The sequence below is a fragment of the Pseudophryne corroboree genome, chromosome 2 (genome assembly GCF_028390025.1).
Source record: "Pseudophryne corroboree isolate aPseCor3 chromosome 2, aPseCor3.hap2, whole genome shotgun sequence".
Classification (NCBI taxonomy): domain Eukaryota; kingdom Metazoa; phylum Chordata; class Amphibia; order Anura; family Myobatrachidae; genus Pseudophryne; species Pseudophryne corroboree.
In genome coordinates, this window is record NC_086445.1 from 97352435 (window position 1) to 97373708 (window position 21274).

Below are 21274 nucleotides of genomic sequence, written 5' to 3' on the forward strand. Positions count from 1 at the left end.
CTGGAGAAAGGTGACTGTATGGACTAATAGCAGAGAGGTTGCATCTTACTCTTGGTCCGTGTAGTCACATGTGCGTACCTTGGGCATGCTGCACCTTACAGTACTTTGCCTTTCAGCTGCCTGTACTCGTATCTCATAATGGCTTTAGTTAGTGTTAGATCTGTTTCTGTTAAAAATACAGTACATGAGTCTCCCACACTGGATGTGATTAGACGACTCAAGTCATTAAATTGGAACAGTTGGAACAGCACATTTCATTTACTCACAAGGTAGGGTTGTGGTTGAGACAAGTTTTCCAAATGACAAATCTTACCACACACTGGCATGTTTATAGTGTTCCAGTGTTACATCTCCTGCATAGTGTCTTTGCCATCACAGAAAAGACTGCAGCCGAAGCACCACTGTAATACGTCTTATTTGCTGCAACCTGCCGTGCGGCTCTGCAGATTCAGAAAATCTGAGATAATTCCTTGTTGAACTGCCATTTTATTCCTTCAAATAAAATGTGATAAAAAAGGAATGCCAAAAAAAGCAGTTGTGTTAAGGAAATCAATAGAGTGTGCTTGAGAGACAGTTTAAGAAAATAAATAAGAAACTGCCAGCTAGCAAGAAGTCATCTTACTGTAGGAAATTCAAAAAGAAGTTTTAAAGGTAAGGCTGGCTTGAAAATATAACTGTGCAATATGGTGACTTATTGTTTCAAGTATATATATATATATATATATATATATATATATATAATATCTCATATCCATCCTGCAACATCACAGTTAGCAGTTTAGATAGAACCAGCACACTGCCAAATTTTTCAAAGTGCTTTTTACGCCAAATACCAAAATATGAACAAATGCAAGGCTCAGCTTATACTCATCGTAAAGAAGCAGGACAAAACACTGGTGACTTCCCAAACAGCCGTTTTTGGTGCTTATCCGTCTTCAGGGGAACAGCCAACTAAAGTGCCATAGTGCCTTATACAAAAGTGCCTGAATGCAGTGCAAATTGGTATATGGAGTAAAAAGCACTTTGAAAAATTTGGCAGTGTGCTGGTTCTATCTAAACTGCTAACTGTGATGTTGCGGGATGGATATGAGATTATATATTTACATTCATTAACCGGACACCTGCAATCCATCTGAGACTGTCGGTGCAGCTTCCCGGAACTTTGTTCTGTGATTACTGTATGTGTATATGTATGTGTATATGTATATATATATATATATATATATATATATATACACACACACTTTTTACCAAGTGAGAGGACACGATACATGTTACTAATCTGTATATAATAATTGCCAGCCTTTGAGAATCCCCCTACGGGAAGAGACAGCCAGGTTGGCACTTCTGGGTGTGTGGTGCAGTAAAAGTAGACGGTGATGAGTGTATGATGATAATTGTTACATAAGATTCATTCTATATATGACAACTGTGTAAAGTGTCCTGAAACTCTTAATTAAACGCAGTATAGCCTGTACAGCAGTGTGAGGGGGCATTTCACCGCGGTATGTTACTTAGGTGTCTCACAGTGGACTTTCCGGAACTCTTCACTCATTAAAAGCGGCCTCACAAGGATCTAAACTCTGTACAGCCGGCAATGCCTTTCCGAACAAAACCTGAGATGGGATTCTGCACACTTGAACTTAAAATAGCTGTCATCCCCCAAGAGTTGTCATTTCTTGAATACTCTGATCAGTATTGTGACAGATCGCTTAGGAGATGACTTTATTCTATTTTGACAGCAATCACTCTTCCCTGTGTAAGTGCGAGACCTCTCTGGAGGCACACTCGTACTGCAATTAATGTACCATGCTGATTTATTAGCATTTTGTAAAATGATAAAAAATGGTCAGGGTTTGAATAGTTCATTACTTTTACAATGAAAGGGAAGGTAGAAGATCTGTTCATAAGAGTTAAGCTGGCCACGGAAAGCCAGTCTTGCACCTTGCAACTTAAGCGCCAAACAACTGGTTAAGTTTGTTGTTCGTGTAGGTGACTGAAATACACAAGCGCTGGCCTCTCAGCCCTCTTTCCGAGTAGCTAGATCACCTGTGGCATTGGTTCTCAGTCCCAGTTATAAAGGACCCCCAACAGGTCAGGCTTTCTGGATGTCCTTAGTCATGCACAGGTAATTATCCCACCTGTTTCCACAGGCCGAAGTCCTCAAAACATGACGTGTCGGGGATACTTGAGTATTAGAGCTGAGAAGCCCTGACCTGTGGCATGACTGGGCTCATTACATTCCTTCTAGGATTATTGTGGGCTCTTGTAGTCATTTTCTTACGGTGTGTGCGTGGCCAGCATTAGTTCTGGAGAACATTCATAGCCATGAATATAGGATGCGCTGATAACACGGCCTTCCAAGCATTGTACATTTTTATGTTATGTTTTTTTCACTCTTAAGGTGCCCAGACACAAAAGATTTTATGAGCGATTTGGCCATTTTCGACAGATCAGAACTACAAATCGTTCATAAAGGTTCACTATGGTATGCCGGCAATCGGGCTCCCGGCGACCAGCATACCGGCGCCGGGAGGCCGACCGCCGGCTTACCGACAGTGTGGCGAGCGCAAATGAGCCCCTTGCGGGCTCGCTGCACTCGCCACGCTACGGGCACGGTGGCGCGCTACGTGCGCCACGCTATTTTATTCTCCCTCCAGGGGGGTCGTGGACCCCCACGAGGGAGAATAGTGTCGGTATGCCGGCTGTCGGGATCCCGGCGCCGGTATACTGTGCGCCGGGATCCCGTCAGTCGGCATACTGAAGACCACCCGTTCATAATAGTGCAGATCGTTCAGTGTCTGTGAATGATAATGATCACGATGCGCGGTCCCGCTGGTCGTTGGCCGGAGCTTCTGATCTTCCCTGCTGCAGGGAAGATCGGAAGCTATTGTTAACGACAGAATGCTCCTGAATGTAGACACTCCCAGATCTTAAGATAAGTCTTATGTGTATTGTACTGTATCGTTTGCCCAGGACTGCCGGGGGAGTTCAAGGGAAATCGTTAACGAGAATTCATCTTTTACAGGTCGTCTAGTGTATGGGCACCTTTACATTTTTGTTTGTTTTCAAACAGAATTGGGTGGAGAAAGCTGAAAAGCAGACGCTGCTATCAGACACCATCGATTTGTCGGAGCTTTTCCATCCTGACACATTCCTTAATGCTCTACGTCAGGAAACAGCGAGGTAAGTTTATTGCGAGCACTTGATACGTACATCTGAATGTTTTTTTTACCTTCATTGCCTTTAATTACTGGTCCATGAAATTGAATATATCCAAATATATAAATGACACCATTAAAACGCTTTCACAGCTGCGAGTGTTGCAGTGTCTTTAAAGTGTATAACTTATTGCCACTTTCAACTCAATGGACAACAGCTCGTAGTTGCGTAATACAGCACCAGCATGGGCCGAGTTGGGACAATAGAAGTGGGAGTGGGAGAAACTGTTTAAAAGATGCAGAATTTTTAGTAGCGTATGCATGAGCTATTTCAGCGCTGATTGAGGTGTACTTCAGCCCTGTGCGTCTGACACTGGCCGAGGGATGGACGCTGAAGTACACAGCTCATTAAGCCAACCATGGGAGATCAGTGAAAAAACTGCTTTCTCAAGCAGAACTTATAACCGTAGACCTGCACAGTCAGGCAGGATATGTGAGAAAGGGGAGAAATTCAAACATCTGACAGTTTTATTTGCTGGTTCTTTTACATTTAAAGACAAATGTACAGTAGCGCCATATTTTGTAAATGTCACCTAGCTCTGGATTTACATATGTTTATAATTAAAATGTGTACTGTAAATTAAGAAATAAGTAAATCTAAAATGAACTCGTAGATATGGAGGGTGAAGCAAATTGCAACATGTTTTAATTTAAAAAGCCACAATAATTAATTAATATATAAATCTACCAGCGTTTAAGCATTCACCCTCCTGCCAACCACATGCTCTAAAAGGGCAGGGCTTTTATGTAGAAGTCAGGAGAGGAAGTAGTTCCTCTTTCTGCCAAAAGCGGTCACGCTTTTGGCAGAAAGGTATATAGGTATATAGGTATATGTCAAGTTGACGCGTTTCGTTCCTAAGCAGCAGGAACTTTTTCAAGACTGATAGGATGTTCACTGGGCAGGGTTATATGCATAACGTGCATCTCAATAGAACGTTATAAAGATAATCCTGCCCTAGTGAATATTTATAACTGCGTGAACGTGCATCTCTATAGCAATGCAATTGCATGAGACTGCTCTGATTAATTTAATATGCAACCATTGTATATCTGTGTGCGTCTTTATCTGAATCTGTATACAAAGTGCACCCCCGCCCCCCTCTCTGTCTGCTATTTGTTTGTGACCCCTCTCCCTTTCTAGCACCTGATATATAATTATCTCCAGGAATGATTGAGCAACTACCACTCTTTGTCTGCTTCTTACAGCTCACCAGCACCATGCTTCTCGTGCTGCATGATCTACTGTGGAAATATCTGTATAATGTAGGGAGTGCATTCATGTATGTGTTATATGACCTATTTTTAACTGTGGTTTTCTGCTTGGGTATGAGAGAAACCATCATCCAGCTCCTTACCTTTACCTCCATGTTTACCTTGTAATATCTCAGCCATGTTTTCTATCCTCATAGAACAATGAACTGCTCCATGGATAACCTCAGATTTGTGGCATCCTGGAAAGGGAGGATTCCTGATGCAAAGCTCCAAGTCAAGGTATTAAAACAAACAATATACTTCTAACATAATATAAATGTTTCATTCAGACAAGGACATGTTCCAATAGCTGATGTTCAGCTCTGTTAGTCACCAACTATAATGTTCGTCTCTAGTGTTCCTCTACTAGTCACACACTATAATGCACCTCTCCGGTTTTCCTCTATTAGTCACACACTATAATGCACCTCTCCAGTGTTCCTCTGTTAGTCACACACTATAATGCACCTCTCCAGTGTTCCTCTGTTAGTCACACACTATAATGCACCTCTCCAGTGTTCCTCTATTAGTCACACACTATAATGCACTTCTCCAGTGTTCCTCTGTTAGTCACACACTATAATGCTCCTCTCCAGTGTTCCTCTGTTAGTCACACACTATAATGATCCTCTCCAGTGTTCCTCTATTAGTCACACACTATAATGCTCCTCTCCAGTGTTCCTCTGTTAGTCACACACTATAATGATCCTCTCCAGTGTTCCTCTGTTAGTCACATACTATAATGCTCTTCTCCAGTGTTCCTCGGTTAGTCACACACTATAATGATCCTCTCCAGTGTTCATCTATTAGTCACACACTATAATGCTCCTCTCCAGTGTTCCTCTGTTAGTCACACACTATAATGATACTCTCCAGTGTTCCTCTATTAGTCACACACTATAATGCTCCTCTCCAGTGTTCCTCTATTAGTCACACACTATAATGCTCCTCTCCAGTGTTCCTCTGTTAGTCACACACTATAATGCTCCTCTCCAGTGTTCCTCTGTTAGTCACACACTATAATGCTCCTCTCCAGTGTTCCTCCGTTAGTCACACTCTATAATGCACCTCTCCAGTGTTCCTCTGTTAGTCACACACTATAATGCTCCTCTCCAGTGTTTATCTGTTAGTCACACACTATAATGCACCTCACCAGTGTTCCTCTGTTAGTCACACACTATAATGCTCCTCTCCAGTGTTCCTCTGTTAGTCACACACTATAATGCACCTCTCCAGTGTTCCTCTGTTAGCTACACACTATAATGCACGTTTCCAGTGTTCCTCTATTAGTCACACACTATAATGCTCCTCTCCAGTGTTCCTCTGTTAGTCACACACTATAATGCACGTCTCCTGTGTTCCGCTATTAGTCACACACTATAATGCACTTCTCCAGTGTTCCTCTTTCTCTATCGTCCTAGTGGATGCTGGGGTTCCTGAAAGGACCATGGGGAATAGCGGCTCCGCAGGAGACAGGGCACAAAAAGTAAAGCTTTAGGATCAGGTGGTGTGCACTGGCTCCTCCCCCTATGACCCTCCTCCAAGCCAGTTAGATTTTGTGCCCGGCCGAGAAGGGTGCAATCTAGGTGGCTCTCCTAAAGAGCTGCTTAGGAAAGTTTAGCTTAGGTTTTTTATTTTACAGTGAGTCCTGCTGGCAACAGGATCACTGCAACGAGGGACTTAGGGGAGAAGAAGTGAACTCACCTGCGTGCAGGATGGATTGGCTTCTTGGCTACTGGACATCAGCTCCAGAGGGACGATCACAGGTACAGCCTGGATGGTCACCGGAGCCTTGCCGCCGGCCCCCTTGCAGATGCTGAAGTAAGAAGAGGTCCAGAATCGGCGGCAGAAGACTCCTCAGTCTTCTAAAGGTAGCGCACAGCACTGCAGCTGTGCGCCATTTTCCTCTCAGCACACTTCACACGGCAGTCACTGAGGGTGCAGGGCGCTGGGAGGGGGGCGCCCTGGGAGGCAAATGAATACCTAGTTTGGCTAAAAATACCTCACATATAGCCTCCGGAGGCTATATGGAGATATTTAACCCCTGCCAGAATCCGTTAAGAGCGGGAGACGAGGCCGCCGAAAAAGGGGCGGGGCCTATCTCCTCAGCACACAGCGCCATTTTCCCTCACAGAAAGGCTGGAGGGAAGGCTCCCAGGCTCTCCCCTGCACTGCACTACAGAAACAGGGTTAAAACAGAGAGGGGGGGCACTAATTTGGCGATATAAATATATATATAAAGATGCTATAAGGGAAAACACTTATATAAGGTTGTCCCTATATAATTATAGCGTTTTTGGTGTGTGCTGGCAAACTCTCCCTCTGTCTCTCCAAAGGGCTAGTGGGTCCTGTCCTCTATCAGAGCATTCCCTGTGTGTGTGCTGTGTGTCGGTACGTGTGTGTCGACAGGTAGGAGGACGATGTTGGTGAGGAGGCGGAGCAATTGCCTGTAATGGTGATGTCACTCTCTAGGGAGTCGACACCGGAATGGATGGCTTATTTAGGAAATTACGTGATAATGTCAACACGCTGCAAGGTCGGTTGACGACATGAGACGGCCGACAAACAATTAGTACGGTCCAGACGTCTCAAAAACACCGTCAAGGGTTTTAAAACGCCCGTTTACTTTAGTCGGTCGACACAGACACAGACAGGGACACTGAATCCAGTGTCGACGGTGAATAAACAAACGTATTCCTTACTAGGGCCACACGTTAAAGGCAATGAAGGAGGTGTTACGTATTTCTGATACTACAAGTACCACAAAAGAGGGTATTATGTGGGATGTGAAAAAACTACCATAGTTTTTCCTGAATCAGATAAATTAAATAAAGTGTGTGATGATGCGTGGGTTCCCCCCGATAGAAAATTATGGGCGGTATACCCTTTCCCGCCAGAAGTTAGGGCGCGTTGGGAAACACCCCTTAAGGTGGATAAGGCGCTCACACGCTTATCAAAACAAGTGGCGGTACCGTCTATAGATAGGGCCGTCCTCAAGGACCAGCTGACAAGGCTGGAAAATATAATAAAAAGTATATACACACATACTGGTGTTATACTGCGGCCAGCGATCGCCTCAGCCTGGATGTGCAGAGCTAGGGTGGCTTGGTCGGATTCCCTGACTAAAAATATTGATACCCTTGACAGGGACAGTATTTTATTGACTATAGAGCATTTCTATATATGCGAGATGCACAGAGGGATATTTGCACTCTGGCATCATGAATAAACGCGATGTCCATAACTGCCAGAAGATGTTATGGACACGACAGTGGTCAGGTGATGCAGATTCCAAACGGCACAGTATGGCCGTATAAAGGAAGAGGACTTGTTTGGGGTCGGTCCATCGGACCTGGTGGTCACGGCAACTGCTGGAAAATCCACCGTTTTTTACCCTAAGTCACATCTCTGCAGAAAAAGACACCGTCTTTTCAGCCTCAGTCCTCTCGTCCCTATAAGATCATATCTGCCCAGGGATAGAGGAAAGGGAAGAAGACTGCAACAGGCAGCCTATTCCCAGGAACAGAAGCGTTCCACCGCGTCTGACAAGTTCTCAGCATGGCGCTGAGACCGTACAGGACCCCTGGATCCTACAAGTAGTATCCCGGGGGTACAGATGGGAATGTCGAGACGTTTCCCCTTCGCAGGCTCCTGAAGTCTGCTTTACCAAGTCTCCCTCCGACAAGGAGGTAGTATGGGAAAAAATTCACAAGCTGTGTTCCCAGCAGGTGACAATTAAATTACCCCTCCTACTACAGAAAAGGGGTATTATTCCACACTATATTGTGGTACTGAAGCCAGAAGGCTAGGTGAGACTTATTCTAAAAAAATTTTTTTTTGAACACTTACAAAGGTTCAAATTAAGAGGAAGTCACTCAGAGCAGTGATAACGAACCAGGAAGAAGGGGACTATATAGTGTCCCGGGACATCAGGGATGCTTACCTCTATGTCCCAAATTTGCCCTTCTCACTAAGGGTACCTCAGGTTCGTGGTGCAGAACTGTCACTATCAGTTTCAGACGCTGCCGTTTGGATTGTCCACGGCACCCCGGGGTCTTTACCAAGGTAATGGCCGAATTGATGATTCTTCTTCGAAGAAAAGGCGTCTTAATTATCCCTTACTTGGACGATCTCCTGTTAGGGGCATAGTCCAGGGAACAGTTGGAGGTCGGAGTAGCACTATCTCGGATACTGCTACAATCAGCACGGGTGGATTCTAAATATTCCAAAATCGCAGCTGATCCCGACGACACGTCTGCTGTGCCTAGGGATGATTCTGGACACAGTCCAGAAAAAGGTGTTTCTCCCGGAAGAGAAAGCCAGGGAGTTATCCGAGCAAGTCAGGAACCTCCTAAAAACAGTGCATCATTGCACAAGGGTCCTGGTAAAAATGGTGGCTTCCTACGAAGCAATTCCATTCGGCAGATTTCACGTAAGAACTTTTCAGTGGGATCTGCTGGACAAATGGTCCGGATCGCATCTTCAGATGCATCAGCGGATAACCCAATATCCAAGGACAAGGGTGTCTCTCCTGTGGTGGTTATAGAGTGCTCATCTTCTAGAGGGCCGCAGATTCGGCATTCAGGATTGGATGCTGGTAACCACGGAGCCCAGCCTGAGAGGCTGGGGAGCAGTCACACAAGGGAAAAATTTCCAGGGAGTGTGATCAAGTATGGAGACTTTTCTCCACATAAATATACTGGAGCTAAGGGTAAATTTATAATGCTCTAAGCTTAGCAAGACCTCTGCTTCAAGGTCAGCCGGTATTGATCCAGTGAGAAAAACATCACGGCAGTCGCCCACGTAAACAGACAGGGCGACACAAGAAGCAGGAGGGCAATGGCAGAAACTGCAAGGACTTTTCGCTGGGCGGAAAATCATGTGATAACACTGTCAGCAGTTTTTCATCCCGGGAATGGAAACTGGGAAGCAGACTTCCTCAGCACGACCTCCACCCGGGAGAGTGGAAACTTCATTGAGAAGTTTTTTCCACATGATTGTAAACCGTTGGGAAATACCAAAGGTGGACATGATGGCGTCCCGTCTGAACAAAAAACGGGACAGGTATTGCGCCAGGTCAAGGGACCCTCAGGCAATAGATGTGGACGTTCTGGTAACACCGTGGGTGTACCAGTCGGTGTATGTGTTCCCTCCTCTGCTTCTCATACCTAAGGTGCTGAGAATTATAAGACGTAGAGGAGTAAGAACTATACTCATGGCTCCGGATTGGCCAAGAAGGACTTGGTACCCGGAACTTCAAGAGATGCTTACAGAGGTCTTATGGCCTCTGCCGCTAAGAAGGGACTTGCTTCAGCAAGTACCATGTCTGTTCCAAGACTTACCGCAGCTGCGTTGTCGGCATGGCGATGGAAAGCCGGATCCTAAGGGAAAAAAGGCATTCCGGAAGAGGTCATTCCTACCCTGGTCAAAGCCAGAAAGGAGGTGACCGCACAACATTATCACCACGTGTGGCGAAAATTTGTTGCGTGGTGTGAGGCCAGGAAGGCCCCACAAAGAAATTTCAACTCGGTCGTTTCCTGCATTTCCTGCAAACAGGAGTGTCTATGGGCCTCAAATTGGGGTCCATTAAGGTTCAAATTCGGCCCTGTAAATTTTCTTCCAGAAAGAATTGTCTTCAGTTCCTGAAGTCCAGAAGTTTGTCAAGGGAGTATTGCATATACAAACCCCTTTTTTGTGCCTCCAGTGGCACTGTGGGATCTCAACGTAGTTCTGGGATTTCTCAAATCACATTGGTTTAAAACCAGTCAAATATGTGGATTTGCAGCATCTCACATAAAAAGTGACCATGCTCTTGGCCCTGGCCTGGACCAGGCGAGTGTCAAATTGGTGGTTTTTTCTCAAAAAAGCCCATATCTGTTTGTCCATTCGGACAGGGCAGAGCTGCGGACTCGTCCCCAGTTCTCTCCCTAAGGTGGTGTCAGTGTTTCACCTGAACCAGCTTATTGTGGTGCCTTGCACCTACTAGGGACTTGGAGGACTCCAAGTTGCTAGAAGTTGTCAGGGCCCTGAAAATATATTCCAGGACAGCTGGAGTCAGAAAATCTGACTCGCTGTTTATACTGTATGCACCCAACAAGTTGGGTGCGCCTGCTTCTAAGCAGTCGATTGCTCGTTGGATTTGTAACACAATTCAACTTGCACATTCTGAGGCAGGCCTGCCACAGTCTAAATCGGTTAAGGCCCATTCCACAAGGAAGGTGGGCTCATCTTGGGCGGCTGCCCGAGAGGTCTCGGCATTACAACTCTGCCGAGCAGCTACGTGGTCAGGGGAGAACACGTTTGTAAAATTCTACAAATTTGATATCCTGGCAAAAGAGGACCTGGAGTTCTCTCATTCGGTGCTGCAGAGTCATCCGCACTCTCCCGCCCGTTTGGGAGCTTTGGTATAATCCCCATGGTCCTTTCAGGAACCCCAGCATCCACTAGGACGATAGAGAAAATGAGAATTTACTTACCGATAATTCTATTTCTCGGAGTCCGTAGTGGATGCTGGGCGCCCATCCCAAGTGCGGATTATCTGCAATACTTGTACATAGTTACAAAAATCGGGTTATTATTGTTGTGAGCCATCTTTTCAGAGGCTCCGCTGTTATCATACTGTTAACTGGGTTTAGATCACAAGTTGTACGGTGTGATTGGTGTGGCTGGTATGAGTCTTACCCGGGATTCAAAATTCCTCCCTTATTGTGTACGCTCGTCCGGGCACAGTACCTAACTGGCTTGGAGGAGGGTCATAGGGGGAGGAGCCAGTGCACACCACCTGATCCTAAAGCTTTACTTTTTGTGCCCTGTCTCCTGCGGAGCCGCTATTCCCCATGGTCCTTTCAGGAACCCCAGCATCCACTACGGACTCCGAGAAATAGAATTATCGGTAAGTAAATTCTCATTATTAGTCACACACTATAATGCACATCTCTGGTGTTTCTCTATTAGTCACACACTATAATGCACCTCTCCTGTGTTCCTCTGTTAGTCACACACTATAATGCACCTCTCCTGTGTTCCTCTGTTAGTCACACACTATAATGCACCTCTCCTCTGTTCCTCTACTAGTCACACCCTATAATGCACTTCTCCAGTGTTCCGCTATTAGTCACATACCAGGGGCGTGATGTAATGGAGTCCGAGTTTGTCCGATATGCGGGATGCCGACAGAGGGGCAGTCATTTACAAGGCATAACCAAGTTACCTTTTATCAAGGAAATGTCCTTCCTTACATCTTTCTCCCACCAGATGGCACTGTGAAAAATTGTACTGCACATGTGTCAGATAAATGAGAAGTACAGTATGCAGCGCATTTGTTAATAAATAACTTTGTTTGCACCTTTGCTTATAGTAATGAATCAGTAGTATGTGTGGTTGGAGAAGATATAACAGTCACTTACAGTTTTCAGCTATTTAGCTGTATGAACTAAGGAACCATTAATTAGTAATGCCACCTCCACAAATATTGAGGTCATAAAAACGATGCGGTTCAGTTAGCTGGTTGTCTATGTACATCTTTCCCTTACATAGCCTTACATATGTCTGCGGAGTGAGAGGTATGTGGGTGTTTCAGTTTCCATTGTCATCCACATTGAGAAACAATCTGTGGAGATGAATGGATCAGAATCTGGGGGATAAACCTTAGCATTGCCTTTTTATTTCTGTATTTCTCTAACGTCCTAGTGGATGCTGGGGACTCCGTCAGGACCATGGGGAATAGCGGCTCCGCAGGAGACAGGGCACAAAAGTAAAAGCTTTAGGATCAGGTGGTGTGCACTGGCTCCTCCCCCCATGACCTTCCTCCAAGCCTCAGTTAGATTTTTGTGCCCGGCCGAGAAGGGTGCAATCTAGGTGGCTCTCCTAAAGAGCTGCTTAGAGTAAAAGTTTTGTTAGGTTTTTTATTTTCAGTGAGTCCTGCTGGCAACAGGCTCACTGCATCGAGGGACTTAGGGGAGAGAAGTGAACTCACCTGCGTGCAGGATGGATTGGCTTCTTAGGCTACTGGACACCATTAGCTCCAGAGGGAGTCGGAACACAGGTCTCACCCTGGGGTTCGTCCCGGAGCCGCGCCGCCGACCCCCTTGCAGATGCCGAAAAGTGAAGAGGTCCAGAAACCGGCGGCAGAAGACTTTTCAGTCTTCATAAGGTAGCGCACAGCACTGCAGCTGTGCGCCATTGTTGTCAGCACACTTCATAACAGCGGTCACTGAGGGTGCAGGGTGCTGGGGGGGGCGCCCTGGGCAGCAATGATAGTACCTTATTCTGGCTAAAAATACATCACATATAGCCCCTGGGGGCTATATGGATGTATTTAACCCCTGCCAGGTCTCAGAAAAACGGGAGAAGAAGCCCGCCGAAAAGGGGGCGGGGCCTATTCTCCTCAGCACACAGCGCCATTTTCCCTCACAGAAATGCTGGTGAAGGCTCGCTCTCCCTGCACTGCACTACAGAAACAGGGTTAAAACAGAGAGGGGGGGCACTGATTTGGCGATATGACTACATATATTAAAATGCTATAAGGGAAAAGCACTTATATAAAGGTTGTCCCTGTATAATTATAGCGTTTTTGGTGTGTGCTGGCAAACTCTCCCTCTGTCTCCCCAAAGGGCTAGTAGGTCCTGTCCTCTATCAGAGCATTCCCTGTGTGTGTGCTGTGTGTCGGTACGTGTGTGTCGACATGTATGAGGACGATGTTGGGAGGCGGAGCAAATTGCCTGTAATGGTGATGTCACTCTCTAGGGAGTCGACACCGGAATAGATGGCTTATTTAAGGAATTACGTGATAATGTCAACACGCTGCAAGTCGGTTGACGACATGAGACGGCCGGCAAACATATTAGTGTCTGTCCAGGCGTCTAAAACACCGTCAGGGACGTTATAATGCCCATTTTACCTCAGTCGGTCAACACAGACACAGACACGGACACTGACTCCAGTGTCGACGGTGAAGAAACAAACGTATTTTCCTTTAGGGCCACACGTTACTTGTTAAGGGCAATGAAGGAGGTGTTACATATTTCTGATACTACAAGTACCACAAAAAAGGGTATTATGTGGGGTGTGGAAAAACTACCTATAGTTTTTCCTGAATCAGATAAATTAAATGAAGTGTGTGATGAGGCGCGGGGTTCCCCCGATAGAAAATTATTGGCGGTATACCCTTTCCCGCCAGAAGTTAGGGCGCGTTGGGAAACACCCCTTAGGGTGGATAAGGCGCTCACACGCTTATCAAAACAAGTGGCGGTACCGTCTCCAGATACGGCCGCCCTCAAGGAGCCAGCTGATAGGAGGCTGGAAAATATCCTAAAAAGTATATACACACATACTGGTGTTATACTGCGACCAGCGATCGCCTCAGCCTGGATGTGCAGCGCTGGGGTGGCTTGGTCGGATTCCCTGACTGAAAATATTGATACCTTTGACAGGGACAGTATTTTATTTACTATAGAGCATTTATAGGATGCATTTCTATATATGCGAGATGCACAGAGGGATATTTGCACTCTGGCATCAAGAGTAAGTGCGATGTCCATATCTGCCAAAAGATGTTTATGGACACGACAGTGGTCAGGTGATGCAGATTCCAAACGGCACAAAGATGTATTGCCGTATAAAGGGGAGGAGTTATTTGGGGTCGGTCCATCGGACCTGGTGGCCACGGCAACTGCTGGGAAATCCACCGTTTTTACCCTAAGTCACATCTATGCAGAAAAAGACACCGTCTTTTCAGCCTCAGTCCTTTCGTCCCCATAAGCATATCTGCCCAGGGATAGAGGAAAGGGAAGAAGACTGCAGCAGGCAGCCCATTCCCAGGAACAGAAGCCTCCACCGCTTCTGCCAAGTTCTCAGCATGACGCTGGGGCCGTACAGGACCCCTGGATCCTACAAGTAGTATCCCAGGGGTACAGATTGGAAAGTCGAGACGTTTCCCCTCGCAGGTTCCTGAAGTCTGCTTTACCAACGTCTCCCTCCGACAGGGAGGCAGTATTGGAAACAATTCACAAGCTGTATTCCCAGCAGGTGATAATCAAAGTACCCCTCCTACAACAAGGAAAGGGGTATTATTCCACACTATATTGTGGTACTGAAACCAGAAGGCTCGGTGAGACCTATTCTAAATCTGAAATATTTGAACACTTACAAAGGTTCAAATCAAGATGGAGTCACTCAGAGCAGTGATAGCGAACCAGGAAGAAGGGGACTATATGGTGTCCCGGGACATCAGGGATGCTTACCTCCATGTCCCAATTTGCCCTTCTCACCAAGGGTATCTCAGGTTCGTGGTACAGAACTGTCACTATCAGTTTCAGACGCTGCCGTTTGGATTGTCCACGGCACTCCGGGTCTTTACCAAGGTAATGCCCGAAATGATGATTCTTCTTCGAAGAAAATGGACGACCTCCTGATAAGAGCAAGGTCCAGAGAACAGTTGGAGGTCGGAGTAGCACTATCTCAAGTAGTTCTGCGACAGCACGGGTGGATTCTAAATATTCCAAAACCGCAGTTGTTTCCGACGACACGTCTGCTGTTCCTAGGGATGATTCTGGACACAGTCCAGAAAAAGGTGTTTCTCCCGGAGGAGAAAGCCAGGGAGTTATCCGAGCTAGTCAGGAACCTCCTAAAACCAGGAAAAGTGTCAGTGCATCATTGCACAAGAGTCCTGGGAAAAATGGTGGCTTATTACGAAGCGATTCCATTCGGCAGATTCCACGCAAGAACTTTTCAGTGGGATCTGCTGGACAAATGGTCCGGATCGCATCTTCAGATGCATCAGCGGATAACCCTATCTCCAAGGACAAGGGTGTCTCTCCTGTGGTGGTTACAGAGTGCTCATCTTCTAGAGGGCCGCAGATTCGGCATTCAGGATTGGATGCTGGTGACCACGGAGGCCAGCCTGAGAGGCTGGGGAGCAGTCACACAGGGAAAAAATTTCCAGGGAGTGTGATCAAGTCTGGAGACTTTTCTCCACATAAATATACTGGAGCTAAGGGCAATTTATAATGCTCTAAGCTTAGCAAGACCTCTGCTTCAAGGTCAGCCGGTATTGATCCAGTGGGACAACATCACGGCAGTCGCCCACGTAAACAGACAGGGCGGCACAAGAAGCAGGAGGGCAATGGCAAAAACTGCAAGGATTTTTCGCTGGGCGGAAAATCATGTGATAGCACTGTCAGCAGTGTTCATTCCGGGAGTGGACAACTGGGAAACAGACTTCCTCAGCAGGCACGACCTCCACCCGGGAGAGTGGGGACTTCATCGGGAAGTTCTCCACATGATTGTGAACCGTTGGGAAAGACCAAAGGTGTACATGATGGCGTCCCGCCTGAACAAAAAACCTGACAGGTATTGCGCCAGGTCAAGAGACTTTCAGGCAATAGCTGTGGACGTTCTGGTAACACCGTGGGCGTACCAGTCGGTGTATGTGTTCCCTCCTCTGCTTCTCATACCCAAGGTATTGAGAATTATAAGACGTAGAGGAGTAAGAACTATACTCGTGGCTCCGGATTGGCCAAGAAGGACTTGGTACCCGGAACTTCAAGAGATACTCACAGAGGACTCATGACCTCTGCCGCTAAGAAGGGACTTGCTTCAGCACGTACCATGTCTGTTCCAAGACTTACCGCGGCTGCGTTTGACGGCATGGCGGTTGAACGCCGGATCCTAAGGGAAAAAGGCATTCCGGAAGAGGTCATTCCTACCCTGGTCAAAGCCAGGAAGGACGTGACCGCACAACATTATCACCACATGTGGCGAAAATATGTTGCGTGGTGTGAGGCCAGGAAGGCTCCACGAAGAAATTTCAACTCGGTCGATTCCTGCATTTCCTGCAAACAGGAGTGTCTATGGGCCTCAGATTGGGGTCCATTAAGGTTCAAATTTCGGCCCTGTCGATTTTCTTCCAGAAAGAATTGGCTTCAGTTCCTGAAGTCCAGAAGTTTGTCAAGGGAGTACTGCATATACAACCCCCTTTTGTGCCTCCAGTGGCACTGTGGGATCTCAACGTAGTTCTGGGATTCCTCAAATCACATTGGTTTAAACCGCTCAAATCTGTGGATTTGAAATATCTCACATGGAAAGTGACCATGATGTTGGCCCTGGCCTCGGCCAGGCGAGTGTCAGAATTGGCGGCTTTGTCTCACAAAAGCCCATATCTGATTGTCCATTGGGACAGGGCAGAGCTGCGGACTCGTCCCCAGTTTCTCCCTAAGGTGGTGTCAGCGTTTCACCTAAACCAGCTTATTGTGGTACCTGCGGCTACTAGGGACTTGGAGGACTCCAAGTTGCTAGATGTTGTCAGGGCCCTGAAAATATCGGTTTCCAGGACGGCTGGAGTCAGGAAAACTGACTTGCTGTTATCCTGTATGCACCCAACAAACTGGGTGCTCTTGCTTCTAAGCAGACGATTGCTAGTTGGATGTGTAGTACAATTCAGCTTGCACATTCTGTGGCAGGCCTGCCACAGCCAAAATATGTAAATGCCCATTCCACAAGGAAGGTGGGCTCATCCTGGGCGGCTGCCCGAGGGGTCTCGGCATTACAACTCTGCCGAGCAGCTACGTGGTCGGGGGGAGAACACGTTTGTAAAATTCTACAAATTTGATACCCTGGCTAAAGAGGACCTGGAGTTCTCTCATTCGGTGCTGCAGAGTCATCCGCACTCTCCCGCCCGTTTGGGAGCTTTGGTATAATCCCCATGGTCCTGACGGAGTCCCCAGCATCCACTAGGACGTTAGAGAAAATAAGATTTTACTTACCGATAAATCTATTTCTCGTAGTCCGTAGTGGATGCTGGGCGCCCATCCCAAGTGCGGATTGTCTGCAATACTTGTACATAGTTATTGGTACAAAAATCGGGTTATTATTGTTGTGAGCCATCTTTTCAGAGGCTCCGCTGTTATCATGCTGTTAACTGGGTTCAGATCACAGGTTGTACAGTGTGATTGGTGTGGCTGGTATGAGTCTTACCCGGGATTAAAAATCCTTCCTTATTGTGTACGCTCGTCCGGGCACAGTATCCTAACTGAGGCTTGGAGGAGGGTCATGGGGGGAGGAGCCAGTGCACACCACCTGATCCTAAAGCTTTTACTTTTGTGCCCTGTCTCCTGCGGAGCCGCTATTCCCCATGGTCCTGACGGAGTCCCCAGCATCCACTACGGACTACGAGAAATAGATTTATCGGTAAGTAAAATCTTATTTTTTTTGTTATTTTTATGTATTCCACAGCGCTTTACAAATAATATTTAGCATTCACACCAGTCCTTGCCGCAGTAGAGCTTACAATCTATAATCCCGATCACATGTACACACACATACACCAGGGTTAATTATTGTCAAAGGCCAATTAACCTACCAGTATATTTTTGGAATGTGGGAGGAAACCCATGCGCGGGGAGAATATACAAACTCCACACAGACATGGCCTTGATGGGAATTGCACATAAAGACCTCAGTGAGCCAGTACTGCTAACCACTAAGCCAACCATGCTGCCTTTTCTACAGACATTAATGATTCTGGCACATGAAAGGGATGGGGCCCATTGATTATTGGCTTACTGGAAACTAATGACGTAGTTTATCCATACAGAGCTATGAACATCAGAAGAAAGAAATTACCCTTTGGGAAAGAGAGATGGACTAGGTTGGTTCTGTTGAACCAGGGGCCACCTCCAAGATCTTTAAAAAAATATATAACTGAATTTGAATACAACTACAATATGGGTTCCATTCAGGCATTCTAATGCTATAATTCTGAAATCCGAATTGCATACAGAGTTTCTTCACTTTTTAGAAACTGGTTCACAAAGACAGGAACTTGCCCTGTAAGGACACACCCCGCCTGGAGCCAGAACTTCTGCGTGTTCCTTGGAATATTGCAGGGAATATTCTGTAACTGATTGCTTCCTGTTTTATGTTCCGTGGGGACTTATATCCAGGACAGAACACCCATTAGGCCAACGTCACCTCTTGTATGACGTGACTGGCGCTTGAGAGATTAAAGGCAGCCTAGAACCTCATGATGACAAATCGTCAGAGGTTTCACAACTGCCAACATCCAAAACCTGTAACGCATTGTATCTGCCTCTATTGTTCTTCAGTGGGTGTAATGTTCCCTGAGAAGTGATAGTACCGGTATTTATTTTGGCCTCAATGGTGCTTTGATTTAGCAATGCTCAAACACACCAAATTATGTTTAACGACATTGTTCCATTAAAGCACGCCTAATTTTGAATAGCTGAACGTATGAGCAAAACAATTACAGTTTAATTAAAGAAAGTTGACTGATGATAATAGCTGTTCATTAGTTGCCTTTAACCCTGTCAGTATTTCTAAGCATCTATATTAACTGGACTCCGGTGCCCATGTGACACTCTATTAGGATCGCATTGTAACTAATCGTCAGTAATAAGGCCTAGCAACAAGCATTGCTTCTTTCTATCTAATTGCCAGTTCCTTATTATTCTGTACCTTGGTTTCATATTGTTATACATTAAATATTATCTTTTTTATTTCCTTAATGACATTTAAAATGGACAGAGATCTATTCAGTGATGATAATTGACATGTTTGTTTTTAAACTGATTATATAATAATGCTAAAAATACCAGTACACAAAAACCATCCGCAAGCCCTGTGGGACATCGCATCACAAAGCCGGCTAAACGGAGTAGGATTAATTGCAATTTTGCACTAAACTGTTCATATCTGATGATATCGGGAAAATACACATGTTGTGCACCTCTCAATAATGTATTATGTTATACTTAGCATAAAAAGGAGGTGAATTTACATTGCAGCAGAGAGGAGAAGACAACGGAGCTTTCAGGTCTCAAGCCCTTTGGTCTATTGAGAGTGCAGTGAATGAAGGGCTTGGGCCCTGTAATATTATGTTTGGCAATGATTTATAAATCAGGTAAACAAGGAAAAGCAAAATATTATAACCTTTTCTATAACTGAGGCAAAAATTCCAATGCTACCCCTACTACTCTCCTGGAACCTCCGGGAGGCTCACGAAAACTGGGTGGGGCTCCCGGCCGCCTGGAAGAGTGGGCAAGTCTCCCACAGCTGACCGCTACCCTCCATCCAATTACTGAGTGAAGTGGGATGACCGGGAGGCCAGTGATGCAATTCGCACTGAATCACGTCATTGTAGCCATGCTCCATGCTGTACAATGGCGGTAAAATCTCTGAATTGTTTAGGGGGGGGGGCATGATGACACAGTGCCATGGCCACGCCCCCAAACAGCCTCCTTTGTTGCATCATGCCCCTTGGCCGGCCCTTATGTCATGCCTCCCCCAACACGCACTGCCCCTTCCCGAAGGGGGTAACCAAAAGGTCAGCACTAATATAGTATACAGTGTGCCACTTACTATAACTATAATAATACTACAAATATATCCGTCTGCACCACTAGGGAAGTGTAGCCTGATCCCTGGTCACCTCCAGTAACACTGCCACACAGGTGACCGACGTACATTTAACATACTGTAGATCTCAGTGGCCCTGTAGATGATGAGGAAGCCACACATATTGTAGATGAAGCAGTTAATTAGGCTATGACAATTACATTTACTCTTACATATAGCCGGAGTCAAAAGCACAACACCTTCCAGCTCTACATTTAAAAGTCGAAAGCCACACAACACACAAAATCAGGATAGCGTGCCTTTTAGATTATATTATATATATTATATTACAGCATCATTTATAGGCTTACTGTTAATGTATGTACAGTAGCTCTCAGAACAGATTCCCTATAATAGTAGAAAAATACTTTACATTTTGGAGGCTCGCCAGTTGTCGTTTTGCTGACCTAATCAGTCACTTCCTGTAGTACTGAAGCCTAGAGCGCTTGTCATACAGAGAAGCCAATCAGATTGCTGCCATATAATCAGACACTTGATGTAGTACCGAAGCCCAATGCACAGGGACGTAACTAGAACTTTGTGGGCCCCATTGAAAATTTTGGAAGTGACACCCCCCAGCTCCTCCCCCTGATCCCCCATCCTTTGTCACTACAATGCCCCTTAGGGGCAGGAGAGAGAGGGAAGTGAGAGAGAAAGAGGGTGCCAGAGGGAGAGAAAGAGAGAATGGAGCGAGTTAGAAAGAGAGAGTAAGAGGGTTTTAATGGAAAAAGGGGGAATGAGAGAAAGAGAGACAATATCAGGGAAAGAGAGAAAGAGAGTAGTGAGAGAGAGGGAGAAGGAGCGAGCAGGAGAGACACTACTTGACTACGGCAGAGGTCGGGGGTGGGGGCATAGATGGACATACGGGCAGAGGGGGGGATGGATGGGGCATGAGCAGACAGACGGACAGAGCACAATATGGGGGCACAGAGAGATGTTGGTGGCATCGACAGACAGGTGCACAGAAAGAGCACAATATGGGGGTATAGACGGACAGTTGGGAGGGGGCATAGACGGATGGATAAGGGGCATAGATGGACAGACATAGCCAGACCCCCCAACTATACAAGGTGTAGGGGATGCAGCTGTTATGAGGCTTTTTTGCGAAGGCAATCCCACTGCACCCTCTAGAATGTATTATTATTTAATATACTTTTTTTTAAACTTGCTGTTGCCGCGCCGGATTCGGGGCCCGGCAGTGTACTGACTGGTAGGGAGAAGGTAGGCGAAGCCGCTTGTTCTGGAGAATCCATAAGCTTGGCTGCACCTGAAGTAGCCACCTGCAGTGGCGACGACAGTGGTGCGTGGCTGACGGATGTGGCACTGTATAAGCACAATCAGTGTGCATCCGTCAGCCACGCTGCCCGGGCGCTGCCAATGCAGGCGCAGTC

General features: G+C 46.2%; 1 protein-coding gene across 3 annotated transcripts in view; it reads left to right on the forward strand.

The window, feature by feature from the left end:
* DYNC2H1 (dynein cytoplasmic 2 heavy chain 1) overlaps positions 1–21274 on the forward strand; it is a 1021614-nt gene that overhangs the window by 992613 nt on the left and 7727 nt on the right. For 2 of the 3 annotated variants that reach the window (XM_063951543.1, XM_063951544.1), the window contains 2 exons: positions 3077–3186; positions 4631–4712. In XM_063951543.1, the coding sequence (XP_063807613.1) occupies positions 3077–3186; positions 4631–4712 (192 nt within the window). Of the gene's footprint in view, positions 1–3076; positions 3187–4630; positions 4713–21274 lie in introns of those variants that run through there. The other variant, XM_063951545.1, reaches the window with a different exon arrangement.